This window comes from Centruroides sculpturatus, unplaced genomic scaffold, assembly GCF_000671375.1.
Source record: "Centruroides sculpturatus isolate CEXI.00-Female unplaced genomic scaffold, Cexi_2.0 scaffold225, whole genome shotgun sequence".
Taxonomy (NCBI): Eukaryota; Metazoa; Arthropoda; class Arachnida; order Scorpiones; family Buthidae; genus Centruroides; species Centruroides sculpturatus.
This window is the reverse complement of record NW_019384500.1, coordinates 636,144-654,003: the sequence shown is the minus strand read 5'-3', so window position 1 is coordinate 654,003 and position 17,860 is coordinate 636,144. Positions and strand designations below refer to the sequence as shown.

The 17,860-nt window shown below is 28.6% G+C and overlaps 1 protein-coding gene across 1 annotated transcript in view; it reads left to right on the top strand.

Moving 5' to 3' along the window:
* Positions 1 to 1,112: 1,112 nt before the first annotated feature.
* The window catches only part of LOC111622026 (anoctamin-8-like), a 46,438-nt gene continuing 29,690 nt past the window's right edge, over positions 1,113 to 17,860 (top strand). Inside the window, exons 1-2 of the mRNA XM_023364324.1 lie at positions 1,113 to 1,255; positions 16,542 to 16,788. Coding sequence (XP_023220092.1) covers positions 1,168 to 1,255; positions 16,542 to 16,788 — 335 coding nt within the window. The 5' untranslated portion in view covers positions 1,113 to 1,167. The remainder of the gene's footprint in view (positions 1,256 to 16,541; positions 16,789 to 17,860) is intronic.

The window sequence follows — 17,860 nt, the reverse complement described above, 5'->3', positions numbered from 1 at the left end:
TTTTTCACGTGTAGTATAGAAATTTGTAGTAAGATACATAATGCGGTTATAATAAAATATTGTGCGATTATTTTCATATAATTAAAATTAATATGTATTTATTTTTTAGAAAGTACAACGGAAGTAGCGCATTCACTGCTTCTAATGACGGCACGCCACTGTATTCCTGTATGATATTTTTTATTCATATGAAATTCTATTTTATTATCTCATTCCGGAATTTCCCGGGCTTCCGGGAAAATAAATTATTTTTCCCGTAATCCCGCTGGAGGCAAATTTCCCGGGAAATGAGAAACCCTAACCATCACTGACGCGCAATTAACTGATTGCCCCTGGAAGTAGGCTTTTTACAGAAACATGCTTCCCTATCATCAAATGTCACGGCACATCACTGTAGTTATACAGAGTGTTCGGAAAGTCACTGTGCACTTATATATTTATTAACAGACAAGTTTCAATATAGAATACAGGAGGTAAATATGAATGACAATTATAAACAATGTTGAAAGTGACCTCCTTTAGCATCAATACAGGTTCGGATCCTTCTTATTTTGTTTCTAAACACCGCTGTCGGTTGCTCGCTCGAAAGACTGAATGAATCGAGTCATCCAGTGTACGCGGACGATCTCGATACACTGCAGAATTTACTGCTCCCCGTAGATTAATTACTGTAAAGTCTGGTGGGTTTAGATCTGGTGAGCGTGGGACCACGCGTTTTTCGAAATAATGCGAAAACAAAATACTATAATATAATATAATATAAGAGTTAGAAGTACAAAAGAATCTAATTATCTTAATCTTTGCTGTTGTTACATTTTGTTGAGCAATGCCGGGTTCATCTGCTAGTATATATATTTGATAATTTCAGAAAAATTTCACAATAAGAAATGGTTCATTTTCCATTAAAAAAAAAACAAAAACAAGAAATGTGATTCAAATAACTCGCGATTTATTTATTAATGTTGAATTTTCGTATTAAATAATAATGAATTTCAAGTTAGAGTGTAATTTTACGCATTCAAGTTAATTTTTTAAAACACGAATTACCTTTCAGGTAGAGGAAAATGTGATGTAACTATTTACCCGTATTTTTGTATCCCACAATACCTCGCGCGTACGTGAAGCATTTGGTTTGTGTTCGCTTGAATCAAGTAAATTTATTTGAAAATGGAATCTACGCAAGTAAAAAAAGAAAATGTTAAAGATATAAGTAGTGTTAGAAAAAGAAGAAGCGCTAGAATATCGCTTTCTATAGGTAAATGAAATTTTTGATTAAATGTCAAGTGAGATTTGTTTTTGTTTACTGCTTCACACCGTAGTGGTGTTTGTTATCTCGACTGTCATTGGTCGATCGGATTTTTAAATTTAGATCGATTTTTAAAATACTAGTTTAAATATTTGTTATTGTTATTATCATTAATTAATATATTATTTTCACTCGTCAGTTTTTACATATTAAAAAATAATATATTTATTTATTATGAACATTTCTTAAAAATTTTAAACAAATTTCACATTATTTAGACTTACTTGCACTGTTTAATGTTGATAATTTTTATTACATAAATTATAAATAATTAAAAAATAAAATTGCTAAAAATAAAAACCGCTGTTTTGTTTATTTTGGCATAATCATTTGTAATAATTACAGATTTGAAGTGATTTAAAGTGACATTTAATCTTATATATTGTAATTGAGGGCAATTATATTTAATGCTTTTAATTCAATTACGTATAATTAAATAGTTTAAACCTCTTTAGTTATTACAAATGATTACAATAAAATAAACACAAACGTTTTTATTTTTAACATGTTTTTATTTTTTTTATCCTTGATTTATACCTAAACAAATTACTGCATATATTCTAAGTACAATTTATAAACCAAATAATGCCAAATATGTATAGGCTACATATATGGATATTATTCTCAACTATATGACAAATAAATGAATATATTTATAATTATAACAATAAATTATTCAAATTTATAATCATAATGAAGCATAACTTATTTTCTTATCATTAAAATTTAATTATGTTACTAATAAGAATTTTTTTTGAAAGATTTTATTACATCAGCAAAAATTTGTCCATTGTTGATCCCCTTTCCCACTGTCACCAGTCATTAGAAATCAAGGTAATTCCCTTCTCCAATTATGTCATCAGAAGTTTAAACCATTTGCAAATCTACAGAAATTATTTTAAAACAATTTTATGATGGCTGGGAGAAAAATAACTTATCAGATGAAAGCTTGCATTGTCAAAAACTCGTCCTCCTTCTCATATCATCAGCAATTGTCAAATGCAAATGAAATTTCCCCCCTCAGAAACTGCTAATGTAATACTTGAATGCCCATAATTCTTTAATTTTTTTATAAACAATACTTACTATTAACAAACAATAACATGCATTAAAATAAAAATATAATAGGAAATAAAACAGCTCAAAATTAATATCATGTTATTACATAATCAATTTTTTTTATAATCAATTAAAAATTTAACTAGAACTACTTTTCTTTTTAATAACTGTAATTAATAATGTAATCATCTGTTTAATTTAAGATGAGAAAGAAAGAAAACACACATATTATGAAATAAGAATAAATGAATTTCATTAATATTTTTATTATCATCAATTTTTATTCTTATTTGTTTCTTTGATAATTTTCTAACTAGTTTATATATAAATAATTTTTTATCCAAATAGTATAAATGTTTTAGATTGATTAAACAGACCGTTTTTTATATGCTACTGTTAAAATTTGAAGTTTTTCCAAACTGTAACAAAACTTTCATTAGAATTACTATCACAAACATATTTATCTAGTAGTATGTTACAAAAGTAGATTTATCATACTTTTGTGGCACTCTTTTTTACTAACCATTGAAGACTTATTTTAAATTTTTTTATTCAAATTGACTGAAAACCAACAATTTCAACCTATTTAAAGTGTTCCACTATTTTCAAATTCATTTATTAATGAGTATTTATGTAAGTTATTTTTAGTAGCTAAGAATCTACATATTATATTAGTCAACAATGATACTATGCTATGCAAAACACATGCTATATTTCTCATCTATATTTTATTTTCATACTGAATGACAAAGATAAAATGTAGATGAGAAATATTAGCAAAATGTTTGGAAACAATTTAATAATTAATGGTAGTATATAATTTATATCAAAAAATTTTACAATATTCCATAATAGCTTTGTTAGGTAAAACATGATAATAGTTTGTTTTTGATGTAGTAGGAATATAACAATATAATGAGAATAGAAGACATCTAAAATAAAGAAATTTCTATTTTTATATAATATATGAATGAAACTGTAGAAACATTAAAAACATTATAACAGTTTCCTCATGTAATGTTGTTAATTCCATCCTAAAACAATCGTATTCATTAATTAAAGTTCAAGCATTTGATTACATTATATAAGCATTATATATACAGTCAACCCCCCTATAACACGGTAGATATGTTCTGTTCTTTATGAATCCATTTTGTACGAGTCCTTACCAATCACAGCTCGGCATGTATGCACTTTATGGACTATGGCTGTTTGAAAGGTTTACTTCCATAAAATTAATCAATTCCTGGACTAATTCGACTCAACATTTCCAAAATACGTATATTTTTTAGGGAATAATCTGTATAAACTATGCTATAAACAAAAAAATTGTAGGATTACTTACCAAGTGTGCACCGTTCGACGTCACCATTGCTTAAGCTTGTTTTCGTTGCGGTGCAGCGCACCAAAACCTCGGCCGCAATTTCTGATAAGTTATTTTTCTTTGAAAAATTCGTTGAACTTTGGAGACATCATTAATATAAATAATTTTTATGGCCATTGAATAAGAAATGTTTCTTTCACAAGAAATGTATAAAATTAGTGTTGTATTAGACTTACAGTACCTAACTTACATACTGTACAAACGATAGTAAACTCAACTTACTCGCCTGAACTCTCCATAGCATGGCGCTGGACAACGGAAAGTATATATATATATAATTATAATAAAGTTGCAATAAATTAAGTTAATATATAATTATATATACAGTACCTAATTTATATACAATTTATATATAATACTGTATGGACAATAGTAAACTCAATTGATCCGCCTAAACTCTCCGTAGCGTGGCACTGGACAGCGGAAAGTAGTTCGGCTGCCCGATGACATTTTACCAAATTATAGGAGTTTTTTTTACCAGGTTTGTACAGATACCGTCGCAATTTTTTCACCGTCATATAGGAATCCAAACTATAGGAACCCGTGTTATAGGGGGGTTGACTGTATAAGATTGTGGTTTTTGCATTGTTGTTGCTTTTATCTTTTGTCGCTGTGAGTGGAAGAAACGAACGAGACGAGATCGTAACAAAAACTAAACTTTTATTCTCCTCACGTACTTGGTACAGCACATGTCTCGACGATGTGGCTAACAAAGACAACTGGTTTTCGACGGTCTTGTGGGGTGAGTTCAAATTTATTCCAGGAAGTGATGACTCATACACCCGGGGTAATTGCTTGTATTTTACAACCGTTACGGGTACAGATGCGAAGGACGGCGTTCGCCACAAGATAATGAAATATACAAGAATTCTCTATAATTATTCTTCAGTTTACATAACAGTATAGAGCAATTTTATACACCTTATATATTAATACAATATACAAGAATGCTTTCAATTAATTTTGAAATATCTTTTAATTTCAGAAAATATGATACAAGTTATAATATTATTGTATTTATGAATTCATTACTTGATATTAAAATTATAATTAACATTGTTAAAATATAATCTGATAATATTATAATATATATGTATTTAAATTGTAATTCAATATGTTTATTTAATTATTTTTTATATATAAAATTAAAATAAAATATTAATGGATTGATATACATATTAAGTTTTGAAGCTGTGTATTCAAAATATTTGTAAATAATTTCTACATTTTTGTTTTGTAAGCATTATACAGTGCAGTTAAACGAACACTAGGCATCATTTCATCCTTTTATTTGCTCTTCTTAGTTTCAACTAAGAGCAAATAAATGGATGAAATGATGCCTAGTAGTAAAAATGTAGAACGACATGGTTTCAAATTGGTACAAATTTCATTATTTCAAGATTATATGAATGTTTTATTTTTCAAAATATTTTTTTGGAATATTTATTGAATACAACTAAAATTGAATATACCGGCAATGCTTTTTTAGGTCTTCATACATTTCATATTTGGATTCTGTGTATTATTTAATACTTTTCTATCATTCTAAAATAGTTTTTATGTAACAAAAATGGAGAGGTTTTAATTTACATTTTTAGTTTTTTTAAGTTTATTGATAAATATAGTATACCAGTACATTTATATGTGTTTAAAATATTCTAATCATGTTTCTACATATTTATTATATTCTATATATTTTTCACTTTATTTTTATTCATGATTTATACTTATTTACTGTTTTTACATTTTATAGATTATAGATTTTATATTTTATAAAATTTAAATTTTAGAAAGTTGTTTTTGTATTTGATTAATTATTTTTTCAATTAATATAATTTTATATAAATAAATAACATAAGATAGATTTTAGAAATTCATTCTATTGATTTAGTTTTATGAGTGATGCTTTACCAACAGCTGATAAACAAAAGCTAAAAGTAGAATGTATAATGTTTTTTTTCTTTTTAATTGTGAGTACCTTTGTTTAAGTATTATTGTGGAACTTGTTCAACTTTTTTATAGTAAATAAGCATTCTGAATTCAAATCTAGTAAGTACCACTGTCAAAAATAAAACAGTAAATTTATCTATAAACCATTTATCTTTCTAATGACTTTTATATTAATGGAAAAATTTTGATTTTTCAGTAAGAATAAGGAATTTTATTTTGTATTTTTTGAAATTCCCTATAACTAGTTAAATTTTTTGAAATATACTTTTTATGCATGTTTTATTAAATTTATCCTAAATAAAATATTAAAATTTACTTATTTTAAAAACAACAATTTATTACTAGTAGTTGATGTTTGTAAGGTGACTACAATTCTGATTTACTTGGAATATTCCTGCAATATGTGTTCACTGTTGTGTAATTATATTAATTTCTAATTAATTCTCTTAATTAATTTCTATTAATTCTCTATTGTTACATAATTATGTAATGTTCTTTAATATAATATCTTAGATATGATTTAAAAGACAAATTATTACAAGAAAAATACATATTATTGGAAAAAAATAATTTTTGAATTTTCCAGTAGTGCTGATCATCATGAAAAATATAATAGGCAAGGCAAACACCACAAATATTAAATCAAAATGTAAAAACTCAGTTATTTAATATTAAAAAACACTACTTTAATAAATAAAATGCTTTGATATGCTAAAATAGCATCATCAAGATTAACATAAACTAGAAAATGTGAATCAGAAACAGTTAAAATTTAAAAATTTTGTAATTAAATATTTTTTTAAGAAAAAATACATTAAAAATACATAAATGTACAGAAAAACAAGCAATTATTTATTGTGACATTGTCACAATGCTGGGCTCAACTTTTAATCATATTTTTTAAATTTATTTAATTTAAAATATATGCTCTCCATCTCAAATTAGTAGTGTTTTGTCCCTGTACATAATACTTTTCCTGTTAGCAACAGAGTCATGATATCATGTATCTGTATTAGTGATGCCATGAATAGTGATTTTGCCGAATACCAAATATTCTGCGGCGCTTTGGCCGAATATTCGGCGGCCAAATGTTCAGCAAAATATATGTACATTTCGCGGGTGACAGGTTTTATTGCGGTGACAGGTGACAGGGTGTTTTATTGCGGTGGGTGTGTTAGCGACACTGCAAGCACATTTGTTTTATTTGGGAGTAGATCGTGTCATGACATGCATTATTTGTTCATTATTACATCAAATTGTGTTACTAATAGTCCTTATTACAAAAAATATCACTGTTTATATTGTGGTGGTACACCAATATATTTTTGTTATATTTTTATATATATGATTTTCTATCTTTCCTTCTTTCTTTGTTCTGTGTTCCTTTGTCTATACTTTCTGGAACTTTCGTCCAGGTGTGGGTGGTTGATGACCCAATTAGGAGACAAAGGATTAGAAATAGCCCAGAGGACAAGTGTGAGACAAAGAGTAACTTCTGGCTTCGGACCTAGAAGAGGGAAGACCGTCAGAGAGAAGTCTCCAGGTCGGAGTTGCTTCGGCTGAAAGAGGCACGAAGAGCACGTAAGGAAGAAGTAGCGTTGATAAGGACATTGGCCAGCCAAAAGATAAGAGACATTTTTATTTGATTATCTCATGCGATCCGTCCCCAAAAGGAAAAATCCCAAGACGAAGTCATCCAGCAGCCGCCACCCCAATCGCCATCTCGGGTACCCGTTCCATCCTAAAATATTTCCGTTTCTCTCTTCTAATCTAACTTTCTTTTCCTTTTTCCTTTTCTTTTTAGATATAAGTAGGTTTAAGTTAGAAGTTAAGTATCTTTTTGTATCGCGAAAGTCTTGCTCGACTGTGAATCGAAAAAAGGTGTTGTTTGTTCTTTTGTTTGATGTAAGGACTCAGGAGGTCGGAATCAACAAGAACCTTTCCTGTATATGTTCACAGAAAATAATAAAGCACGTCTTATTTGTTTTATATACCCGTTTCTTTGTGAAATCAACCCTCACCACGTGCTTATTACCACAATATCACTTTATATGAAAACTGTTCTCCTACATCAGACGGCAGACCTTTACAAGTGGTGGTCAGCAAATGCAAAACAGTATCCAAGCCTGACAGAATTCGCTAAGATTTATCTATCGTCTCCCAGCAGTAGTGTATATAGTGAGAGGCTATTTTCAGAAACAGGTATAGTTTATGAGGGAAAGCACATTCGTTTGCTATCAACAAATGCTGAAAAATTTGTTTTCATTTATCACAACTTACCACTGATACCTGTAGATTGTAGTGCTGCGTTACTATACTTTTGTTTTCGGTATTTGTATGTTATACCCTTTGTGTAATAAGTTTCGTTATTCCATGCCTGAAATTGTAATTGTGTAATTGATATTTTATTATTTTTTCGTTCTGTCTGAACCGCCTTTTTTTTTTGTGGTGCCGCCGCCATGTAACAATTGGCTGTGCGGTGATCACGTGAAGAGGGTGACGTAAAATGATGGCGGGACATATAAATTGTCGTCCCACGTGTGAGAAAACTACCTTTTTTTCCTAACCGGGACTTGGGTCAGGTGCGCAGAGGTGCACATTGGAGCGAAGAGTGAGATATAAGAAGGTAAGGACTTGATTCGGTTTGGACAAAGGGACAGAAAATCGTCTTCTCTGAGCTAATCGGGGAACCACGTGGAGGAACTTATTGTGAGCGGACTCTGGAATACAAGGCGGAATTTTTGTTCTCATTCTAAGGAAATTCAACGAGGGACCTGCATCTGTGAAAATAATTGTAAAATTTTTCTCCTTCGGTTATATCCACGAGGGGAGAATATACTAATTGTCGTGAGTGTCGTTACTTGTACCGAGTGGTAGTTAGTGATTTTTTTTTAGTTATATTGTCAATTATTAAATTTTTTTTAAAAATCAAAACCCAAGTTGTTGTTCATGTAAAGTCCTCACATACACATTTTTACCCAACTGATTGGAGTATTTTCAATACTCACAGACACTATAAGATTTTAAGTATTAAATGTAATAATTTGTGATTAAAATAATACGTTTTTGAGTAATATGTGCATTTTTTTTTTTTTTTTTTCATAATTGGTATTTGGTATTCGGCCAAATAGTATGCAACATTTGGCCGAATACTGAATATTAAAAAAAGTAGCCAAATAGGCCGAATATTTGTGGCATCTCTAATCTATATCATGTATATAGAAAACAGGAAAATTTTTGAATAGAAATAACCCGACTTTCAGTTTGCATTGGAAGTTCATATACAGTTAATCAGGGCCTCTTGCTCCTAGCCTTTCCTTATATGGTTTCAGATTTAATCCTTAATCAGATTTTCCTTATATGGTCTCAGATTAATTGTGTTCTATAAACAAAACTGATTCACCTGAAGCAGGACTTCAGAGGAACCTGAAAATGTTTGTGCAATTGTGAGGCACTGGAAAATAGTCCAAAAAAAGAAAAAGAGAAAGGGAGGATTCAAAAAGAAAAATGTAAAATTTGTTAAGTTAAACCATCATAAAATAAGTTATATAAGTGTCGAGTTGGCGACACTGGACTTTGACATCACCACTCATAAAGAATAGTGGGAAAAACGAAATTTTAGATAAAGAAAACTTAAAAGGGAATTATTTAAAACTTAAGAAGCAATTTAGTAAAATGAAACGAAAATATAATGGAATGGGCGTAGGTGTCAGTCATCGATTAAACACGATCAGAGTCATAGAGACAGTGTTGGGTAAATCATTCCTAGCCAACCTTTCCCGTGACCTAAATGGATTTCCATTTACACCTAGAGACAGATGAGAGACCAATAGGGAAGCAAGGAAGGAAATGTCTGGCCAATTAGTAATGAACCAATCCAAAAAAGTTTATAAAACCTCCACCATCAAGGACGAAGCATAATTTTTCCTCTCAAGTACACTGGTTGTGATCATTGCCCTCTTCTTTTTGTGCCTCCAATTCATTGTATCTTGTGTTACTTTCTACTTCGAACATTAACTCACCATTGCTTGTGGGGCTCCACCACCACAAGACAAAAGAAAACCACCAGAGACATACAACCGTCAGACAGCAACGTCTGGGACCTTGTCAATGATTTGTAAGCATGATATTCAAAAAAATAAACAATTTCTTTGTTAAACACTTGTCTCTTTCTGCCTCCTAAAACCACCACCCACATGTGAGTTGACCTTAGTCCATCCTGACAGTAGGGAATAAACCCCCCTAATCAGCAAACTTACACAATGTATATATGTTACCAGCAACCAACTGGTCAATAGGTTTATAGTGCAATTTATAGATCATTACTTTGATTTTAATCTCATGTATATCTAATTTTTAGTTGTCTTCGATAAATTTTTTATTTTAATATATACAGAGGGATCATAATTAAAGCTGTTCAGAGAATTTGAATTTTTGTTGAATATGGTGTCAAGTTTCTTAGAACATTATGATAAAGTATTAATAATACAATATATTATTTAAGGAATCTTAAAAATTTGTTAATGATAACTTGTAGTTTGAGTTTCTTGGTTTTGGTTGCTTTATTGTAAGTCTGCCATTTAAAACGACATGGAAATACTTTCGGACAGTACATAATATTTTTTAATTTATGTTCTTATCCACATTTGAAGACTGTTAAACTCTTTAAAATTGGAATTCAAGAAGTTTAAAGCAACCACTTCAAAAGCGTTCAAAGTCTTAGTACTGACAGTTTTGAATAGAGGTTATACAAATTCTTTTTTCCATAATAGACTAAAATTTAATTAATTTTGTAATTGTTCAATTTTTTAATTTCATTGTTAAAGATATTGTGTAGAAGATTTGTATAGAAAAACTGAAATAGATGATGATAAAGTTATAATAGTAATCTATTATCAAAAGCTCAGATCCGGGTAACTAATTCTTGGAATAAATTTATTGTTTTGTCAAGTGTCAGCTTTGTATTAAATGTATTATAAATGTTTACAATTTTATTTATTTAGTATTTTTTAAATGGAATTGAATAATAAATTGTACCAAAAAGATAGAAGAAAATTTGGAATATAAATATTAAAAATATTTTTCTATTGAATTATTCTTAAAATAATAATTTCATTGCATTATCATATTAATTTTATTATTAATATTACAATCAGAGACAGATTCACAGGGGCTTAAGCTCTTTCCATCAACACAAAAAAATTAAAATTTATTTGTTCAAATCCAAAATATTGTTTTAAAAACATATATGACAGCAAATACAGTTTGCTGCCACAATTTAATAAAAGATACTTATAGTTATTCAAATATTTTAAAGTTTTGTAGCTTCCTCATTACAGTAACTAAACATTGTTCAAAATTATCTAAATTATTTGAACTATTTAATTTTGTGATAACTGCAGAGAAAGCTATTATAATTCAAATTAAAATGAAGTTGAATTTAATTATGGAACAAGTGGAATTATAACTAAAATTTCCAATATTTCAATAAAAATTTATTTACTAAAAATGAAACAATGTAATAATTATACTAAAATGTGCAAAAATTTGAGTTTGTTAATGAATCTATTGATTAATTGATTGTGTGTTTGTTTGTTTGTTTATGTTTCCAGTTCAATAATGTTTTTCTCTTAATGTCATTTATAATTTTGTATTGATTTAACATTTAAAATTTAGACTAGATTTTAGTAAAATGTTTTGTTAAGTATTCAATTCAGTATAATTTTTCATAAGTTTAAACTGAATAGAATGTTATTAGATTTATAGTAAACAGTTTTTGATATTTTCAAACCATATTTAAATGTGCTGACAAAACAAATGAGGAGATCAACAATGCACAATGGTGACATTTAATCTATTACTGTTTGCATTACAGAATAAAAAAACAAAGCAAGAATTATATCAATTTATTTTGGGAAATATACAAAATCAGTTACAACAAATATTCTGTCTATCCTTGGATCAATCCCAAAACAAAAAAATAATGTTATCTTAAATCAATACATGGATCACTTAATATATTAAATAACAGAACTTAAGTAGAGTGTTAGATGTAAAGAATTTTCAAGCAAAAATAGTTAAGTCTATAATTGTGTCTAACAAAAAAAATATAAAATATGCATGTGAATATCATTAATACTGAAATTTTAATATTTTTGAACCATAAACTTTATAATGAGTTATATCAGATTCTATAACAACAAAGTGCTTTTTTGAAACAGTTAAAGAATTGTTGTGTAATTTATTATTTCTTTTGAACAAAACTGTACAAAACTTGGCACAGTGGTATAAAATGTAGTAAAGTAGTACATACATAAACATATGTATTTATATAAAAAAGGTATGGGGAAAGAATTCTTTTCTCATATTATTAATTGAAAAATTTAATTTTAATGTTTAGTTTCCTTCTGTAAAAATTTTTTTCAAAAAAAAAAGTTTTAATATCTAACAAAACATAGAAAAGCAAGAAATATCAAAATCTTTTTATAAAGTAAAGAGAAAAACAGTTTACATTCATTATACTTTAATTAAAATTATTGTACAGTGGAAGCTCGGTTAACGACCAAATTGGTTAATGAACTTTTATTTTGCAAAAATTTGAGTGGAACCTCAGTTAACGAACATAACAGGTTTTTGTGTCAAATTTTAGTTGCTGTTAGGCATGCATGAGTTAAGCATTGCTTTTCCGAGTGTTTGTGCTAAACTTTTTTTTTCAGTTTTGTGATTTATATATTTAATCAATACGGCATCCAAGAAAGAGAAAAGTGATAGTGGCAATAGAAAACAACAATGTGCTATCGCATTTGAGAAAAATTTTGATTAAAAGAGTAAGACAATCAACTTTAGATCAATTTCTTGTTCCCTTACCAAAGGAAGAATCTCCCGATGAAGTGCTACCCATTATTTTTTTGGAGGGGCTTCCCCTTCTAAGCATTAAGCTCCATATATCTCTACTCCTCTGCCACCAATTACAATAAATGAAGGTATACACAGTGCTATTTTATTAAATAAAGTTTACATGTTTGTTTCTGTAATGATAGATACTATGTTTTCCTACATTTTTATCAAAGATAACTCATTTTACAAATAAAATTACAAAAATTTCAGAGGCTAGAATGGATAAATTGTATTTGCATTAATTTCTATGGGAAAAATTACTTTGGTTAACAAACAATTCTGTTAATGAACAGAGTTGCAGAATGGATTAAGTTCATTAACCGAGGTTCCACTGTATTTCTTTAATAATCACCTACTAGGCAATTTTTTTTGTGGACAATTATTGGAGTAAAAAATATTGTTGTAAAAAGGAAAGCATGATTCTAAAACAGATGTAAAACTAGTTAAAACAGAATATTGTGGCAAATGTAATCTGTTTATTAAAAATAATCTGAAGGACATACTTGAATTGCTTTAATTAATTTCATAAATTTCAATAATTTCCAATATCAGTAATATTGAGCATCAATAATGATATTAGCCAGTATTCATTTTTCTTACTTCAATATCAGAAAATATTGCATTGATAATCAATTATTCAATAATATCAAACACCACTAATATACTAATATTTAGATTAACTGGTACAGTTAAGTAAAGAATACAAGTTAGATGGGTGATTATTATAGAAAATACAATACTCATTGACTTGGAAAGAACTATGGTATTTTTGCTAAAATGCTCATTAGTAAAAAAAAATATGAAATGAAATTAATACAATTTTGTATTCTTAAATATAAAATGGTCTTAATTTTCTTTTATTATTAAATGATTTGTAAAATTTATTGCTCACTTCAGCTGTAACAGTTTAGATTTTATATATTCATAAAATATAAAAGATTTTTGTAATACCAAATTACAATATATTGTAAAAATTTAAATGTAAAATTTCCATTGAAAAAAATGTATGTCCTCACATAATTTATGTAAACAAATCAAAAATTGGGTACAGTAATACCCCAAACTTACATGATAGGTGGGACCGAGTGGTAACTGCGTAAGTCGTTATCCCATATAAATACATACAAATAATTTTTGGGCCGTAGACTAAAGAAAAAAATAATTTAGAAAAAAATGTTTAATAAAATCTTAGATAATACACATGTATAACAAATTAGGCCTATATTATTTTACAATTTTTCACATTTACTTGATTAATACGCCATAATTTTAACATTGTTTCCATCTCAGCAATAATACTGTGACGTTTACGAATGATGCTTGAATTTAAAGAGTGAGCATTTTTCACAGCTTCGAGAATTTTTTCTTTGCCTTTTATAATTGTTCTGACCGACAATTCCGGTAGATCAAACTTCTTTGCCAATTCACAAATTTTCATTTTTGTATCGAAGTCTTTAATAATTGGTACGTTCGTAAAGTCAAACGAGTTAAACGCGTTAGTAACGAATCATTCGAAAAGTCTAACGAAATAGGAATAACGATGACGTCATTCTTGTTTAACTTGTTCGAATTTACAAACATACCCAATGTTAACTTTACATTCCAAAGATAAAGTTTTTCTTTTCTTGTTTGATGCAGAAGAATTAGTTCTACTTCGTTTGGATGACAGTAGGGTCTCTCAAGTCTCTGTAGATATAAGAAACACAGAAATAAATAACACAGAATAAATTGTAGCTATGTGTGGATTCCGCGCGACACATCCGAACATGTAAGCTGAACAATAGTGTGGGGGGAGTGAATAATCAAGGATTGCGTGGCGCACAAATAAAAGACAAATCGATGAGATTTTAAAATCGCATAACTCCGGGTTCGCAGAAGTCGTGGTAGCGTAAGTCGAGGTATTACTGTATATACTTTAATAGAGCAATCTCTCTGTGCATACAGAGAGAGATTGCTCTGCCTTTTCATATAAACTTAATAATATAATAACTTAATTATGTGCAAAAATCTTTAATTTATTACTGCAATAACTGGTATAATATGATGTGTTGCAATTGACACTTATACAAGGACATCTTATCAATCTGTTTTATAGTATGTGACAATACTTTGACTGTTATAATGCCTGCTTGGAAGTATCCGCAGTCAACTAAATGTTGCCTGAGTGTGTTGTGCTGATCCCTGTCGAGGTTCTTTTGCCTGTACCGGACACTTATCAGGTGCTCTGCTGTCAACGTTGGAATCAACTCTTGACATGCTCAGCAGGGATCTACCTAACAGACCTCAACAGACCACAGCGCTGCAACTCTTCAGTACATAACCACCAGCATTATTTTTGTTTCTATTAACTTTTTTTTTTTTTTGTTTGCCCTCGTAATACTATGTAAACCATTATAATTGTCAGTTGTCTACTTTATTTTATTTTATTTTTCTTTGCTCAACATAAACAGTATATTTGTATATGTATACGTATGTCAATAATTGTAAAATACGACTAACTGTCCGACTATTGTATTGTTATTACTGCATTTATATATTTTTTACAAATACAGTAGAGCGTCGATTTTCCGAATCAATCGGGGACTGGGGTTGTTCGTATAACTGATGTTTCGGATTTATGTACGAAAAAATAGTTTAACATATCCGATGTTAAAATTTTTATCCGTTGCGTGTCACTTCGCGTTGAATTTTCGTCGATGTTAAGTCTAACAAAGACTATTGTATCGTTAAAAATTATTTTTTTATTTTTTACAAACAAAATAAATATATTGAAAAATATAAAAATAATAAAAAATTATACTTCAGATGTTAATTTAGTATCAAAAACGTAAAATATTTGAGTAGCCCAAGACATAGCCAAAGATTGAAGCGCCACAGCACTGGCGAAAATTTAAATTTGCTGACTGAAATTCTTTCGGATGATTGACTTTCGGAAAATCGACGCTCTACTGTAATTGTAAGCAGATTATGCTACTGCGGAATCTGCAATGTAACCTATGTTACGAAATAAAAAGATTTGTGTGTTTGTGTGTGTGTGTGTGTATACTTTAATAATATTGATAAAATGTATACCTATGTATAAAATAAACTCATAAAATCAAATTTCACTGAACATTTTATGACTTAGTTGTTGTAAATTAAATTTTAAGCTGTAAACTTGTAAATTATAAAAAAAAAATCACATGAGAAATACGTGGATATGTGATCATGAAAACATGCCCAGCAATAATGATATGTTATGCAGCAAAGCACGATTTGTAAATTTTTGATAGTCAGATTTGTTGCATAGTAGATCATTATTGTTAGATGCTTTTTTAAATAGTGAATGGTAGTGAAAAATATATTTATAAGTGATGTTTATAATTTGCTACTTTTTGTAACTGATCAAAAACATTGTGGTATTCAACCAATTCAAAAAAAGAATTGTTTTTTTTTTTTTTTTTTTTGTTCTATTTGCTTTTGGTGAAATCTGTAAAAGTTCTTTTTTATGCAATTTGAATGAAAACTGTTTTTCCAATTAATTTGAGTATGTGGGTGCATTTGAAAATGTATCTGAACTTAGTTTACATTATAGAACCCTCACTTGGAATTAGACAGAGAAAGGTATGCATATAACTGAAATTTTGTTATGAATAGTCTATATTTGTAACAAGTGGGCAAAGAGAGTGAAGAGATGGGCTACAATAAGTAACCAGGGAGCTGAAGCACTTAGTGTTTAATAAAGTTATTATTTGATTTCAGAATTATTTAATCAATAGAGTTCTGATATTTGAACAAAATTTCATTATAGCAAAGTAAGATTCAAAGTTATTATAATGAAATGAAATTTTGTTGTATTAAAATTTATTTTATTCATGAAAGTTTTTTTATAGTAATAATATACAATTTTAAAAAAATTTTTAATAATTATACATAAAGATTAATTTTATTATTATTTTTATACAGCTAGTCATTTTTTAGGAAGACGTTTGACAGTTTCAAGACATCTTTTTTCTTCGGGACAATTTTGGAAAATGGCTGTTCGAAACAGTAATTGTGATGTTGTTATGACTTTTCCACAAATGACTACTGAAGAAACTCTGTTATGGTTTCTAGCTCATTTAAAAGCTCGTGTTCCAGAATTGATTATTGATGTTAGACAGCATCAATACACTGGAGTATTTGGTTTCTATCTGACTGCAACTTATGAAAAGTAATGTGATAATTTTTCTATTTTTTTTTAGTTAACATTTTATTGAGTTAAGAAATTATAGTGTTTAGAATCAATTAAGAAGAAAAACTTTTATAAGCAAGAAAATTATATCGCATTTATTACAAACAAAATATGCTTTAAGTAATCTATATATATAAAAATGAATGAATGTCTGTCTGTGTGTCTTTCTGTATGTCCTTCATGCATTATCACACTGTTTATCCAATTGCCATGAAACTTTGGAAAGTTTTTTAATACACTCCCGCAAAGGTTTCTGGCATAGTACATTTATCCTACGATAGATGGCACGCGTTTATATGAGCATATCACTGTGTGTTCGAAGATCACACAGTGATCTTCGAACACACAGTGATATAATGAGCATATACAGCTTTCAGGCTAGGTACTTCTTTTATTGGTTTGACAAATGCATTTCGGACTTATTTGTATTTTAAGTCCCTCTTCAGTTCAAACTAAGGTTCTGTTTTTTAAAAACCTCCGGTGTATAACTGGTAACGTTGGAAGGTTTAAATTAAAATACAGCAATTTAAAAAGCCTTCAAATACATTTTCACATTAATACGATGAACTTTTAACAATTGTTCATAAAAACTTGTATAATTACAACTTTTAACTTTTAAAGAATGTGTATGTTCTACAATAAAATGTTGCAGCAACAATGATCGTTTTACAGGTTAATAACATGTGGTATATTACTATTAACACATTTTCAAGAGAATACATCCACACTTTTACAATATATTTCACGTATTATTTTATGTCACTAGACATTATAATGTGAAAATGTATTTGAAGGGTTTTTAAATGGCTGTATTTTAAACCTTCCAACGTTACCAGTTATACACCAGAGGTTTTTAAAAAACAGAACCTTAGTTTGAACTGAAGAGGGACTTAAAATACAAATAAGTCTGAAATGCATTTGTCAAACCAATATAAGAAGCACCTAGCCTGAAAGCTGTATATGATAGTCTACCGAACTGATTTGATCGGATTAAAGAGACAAATTCACAACGAAATAGCAGCTACCATAAGTGATATTTTGAAACAAATTT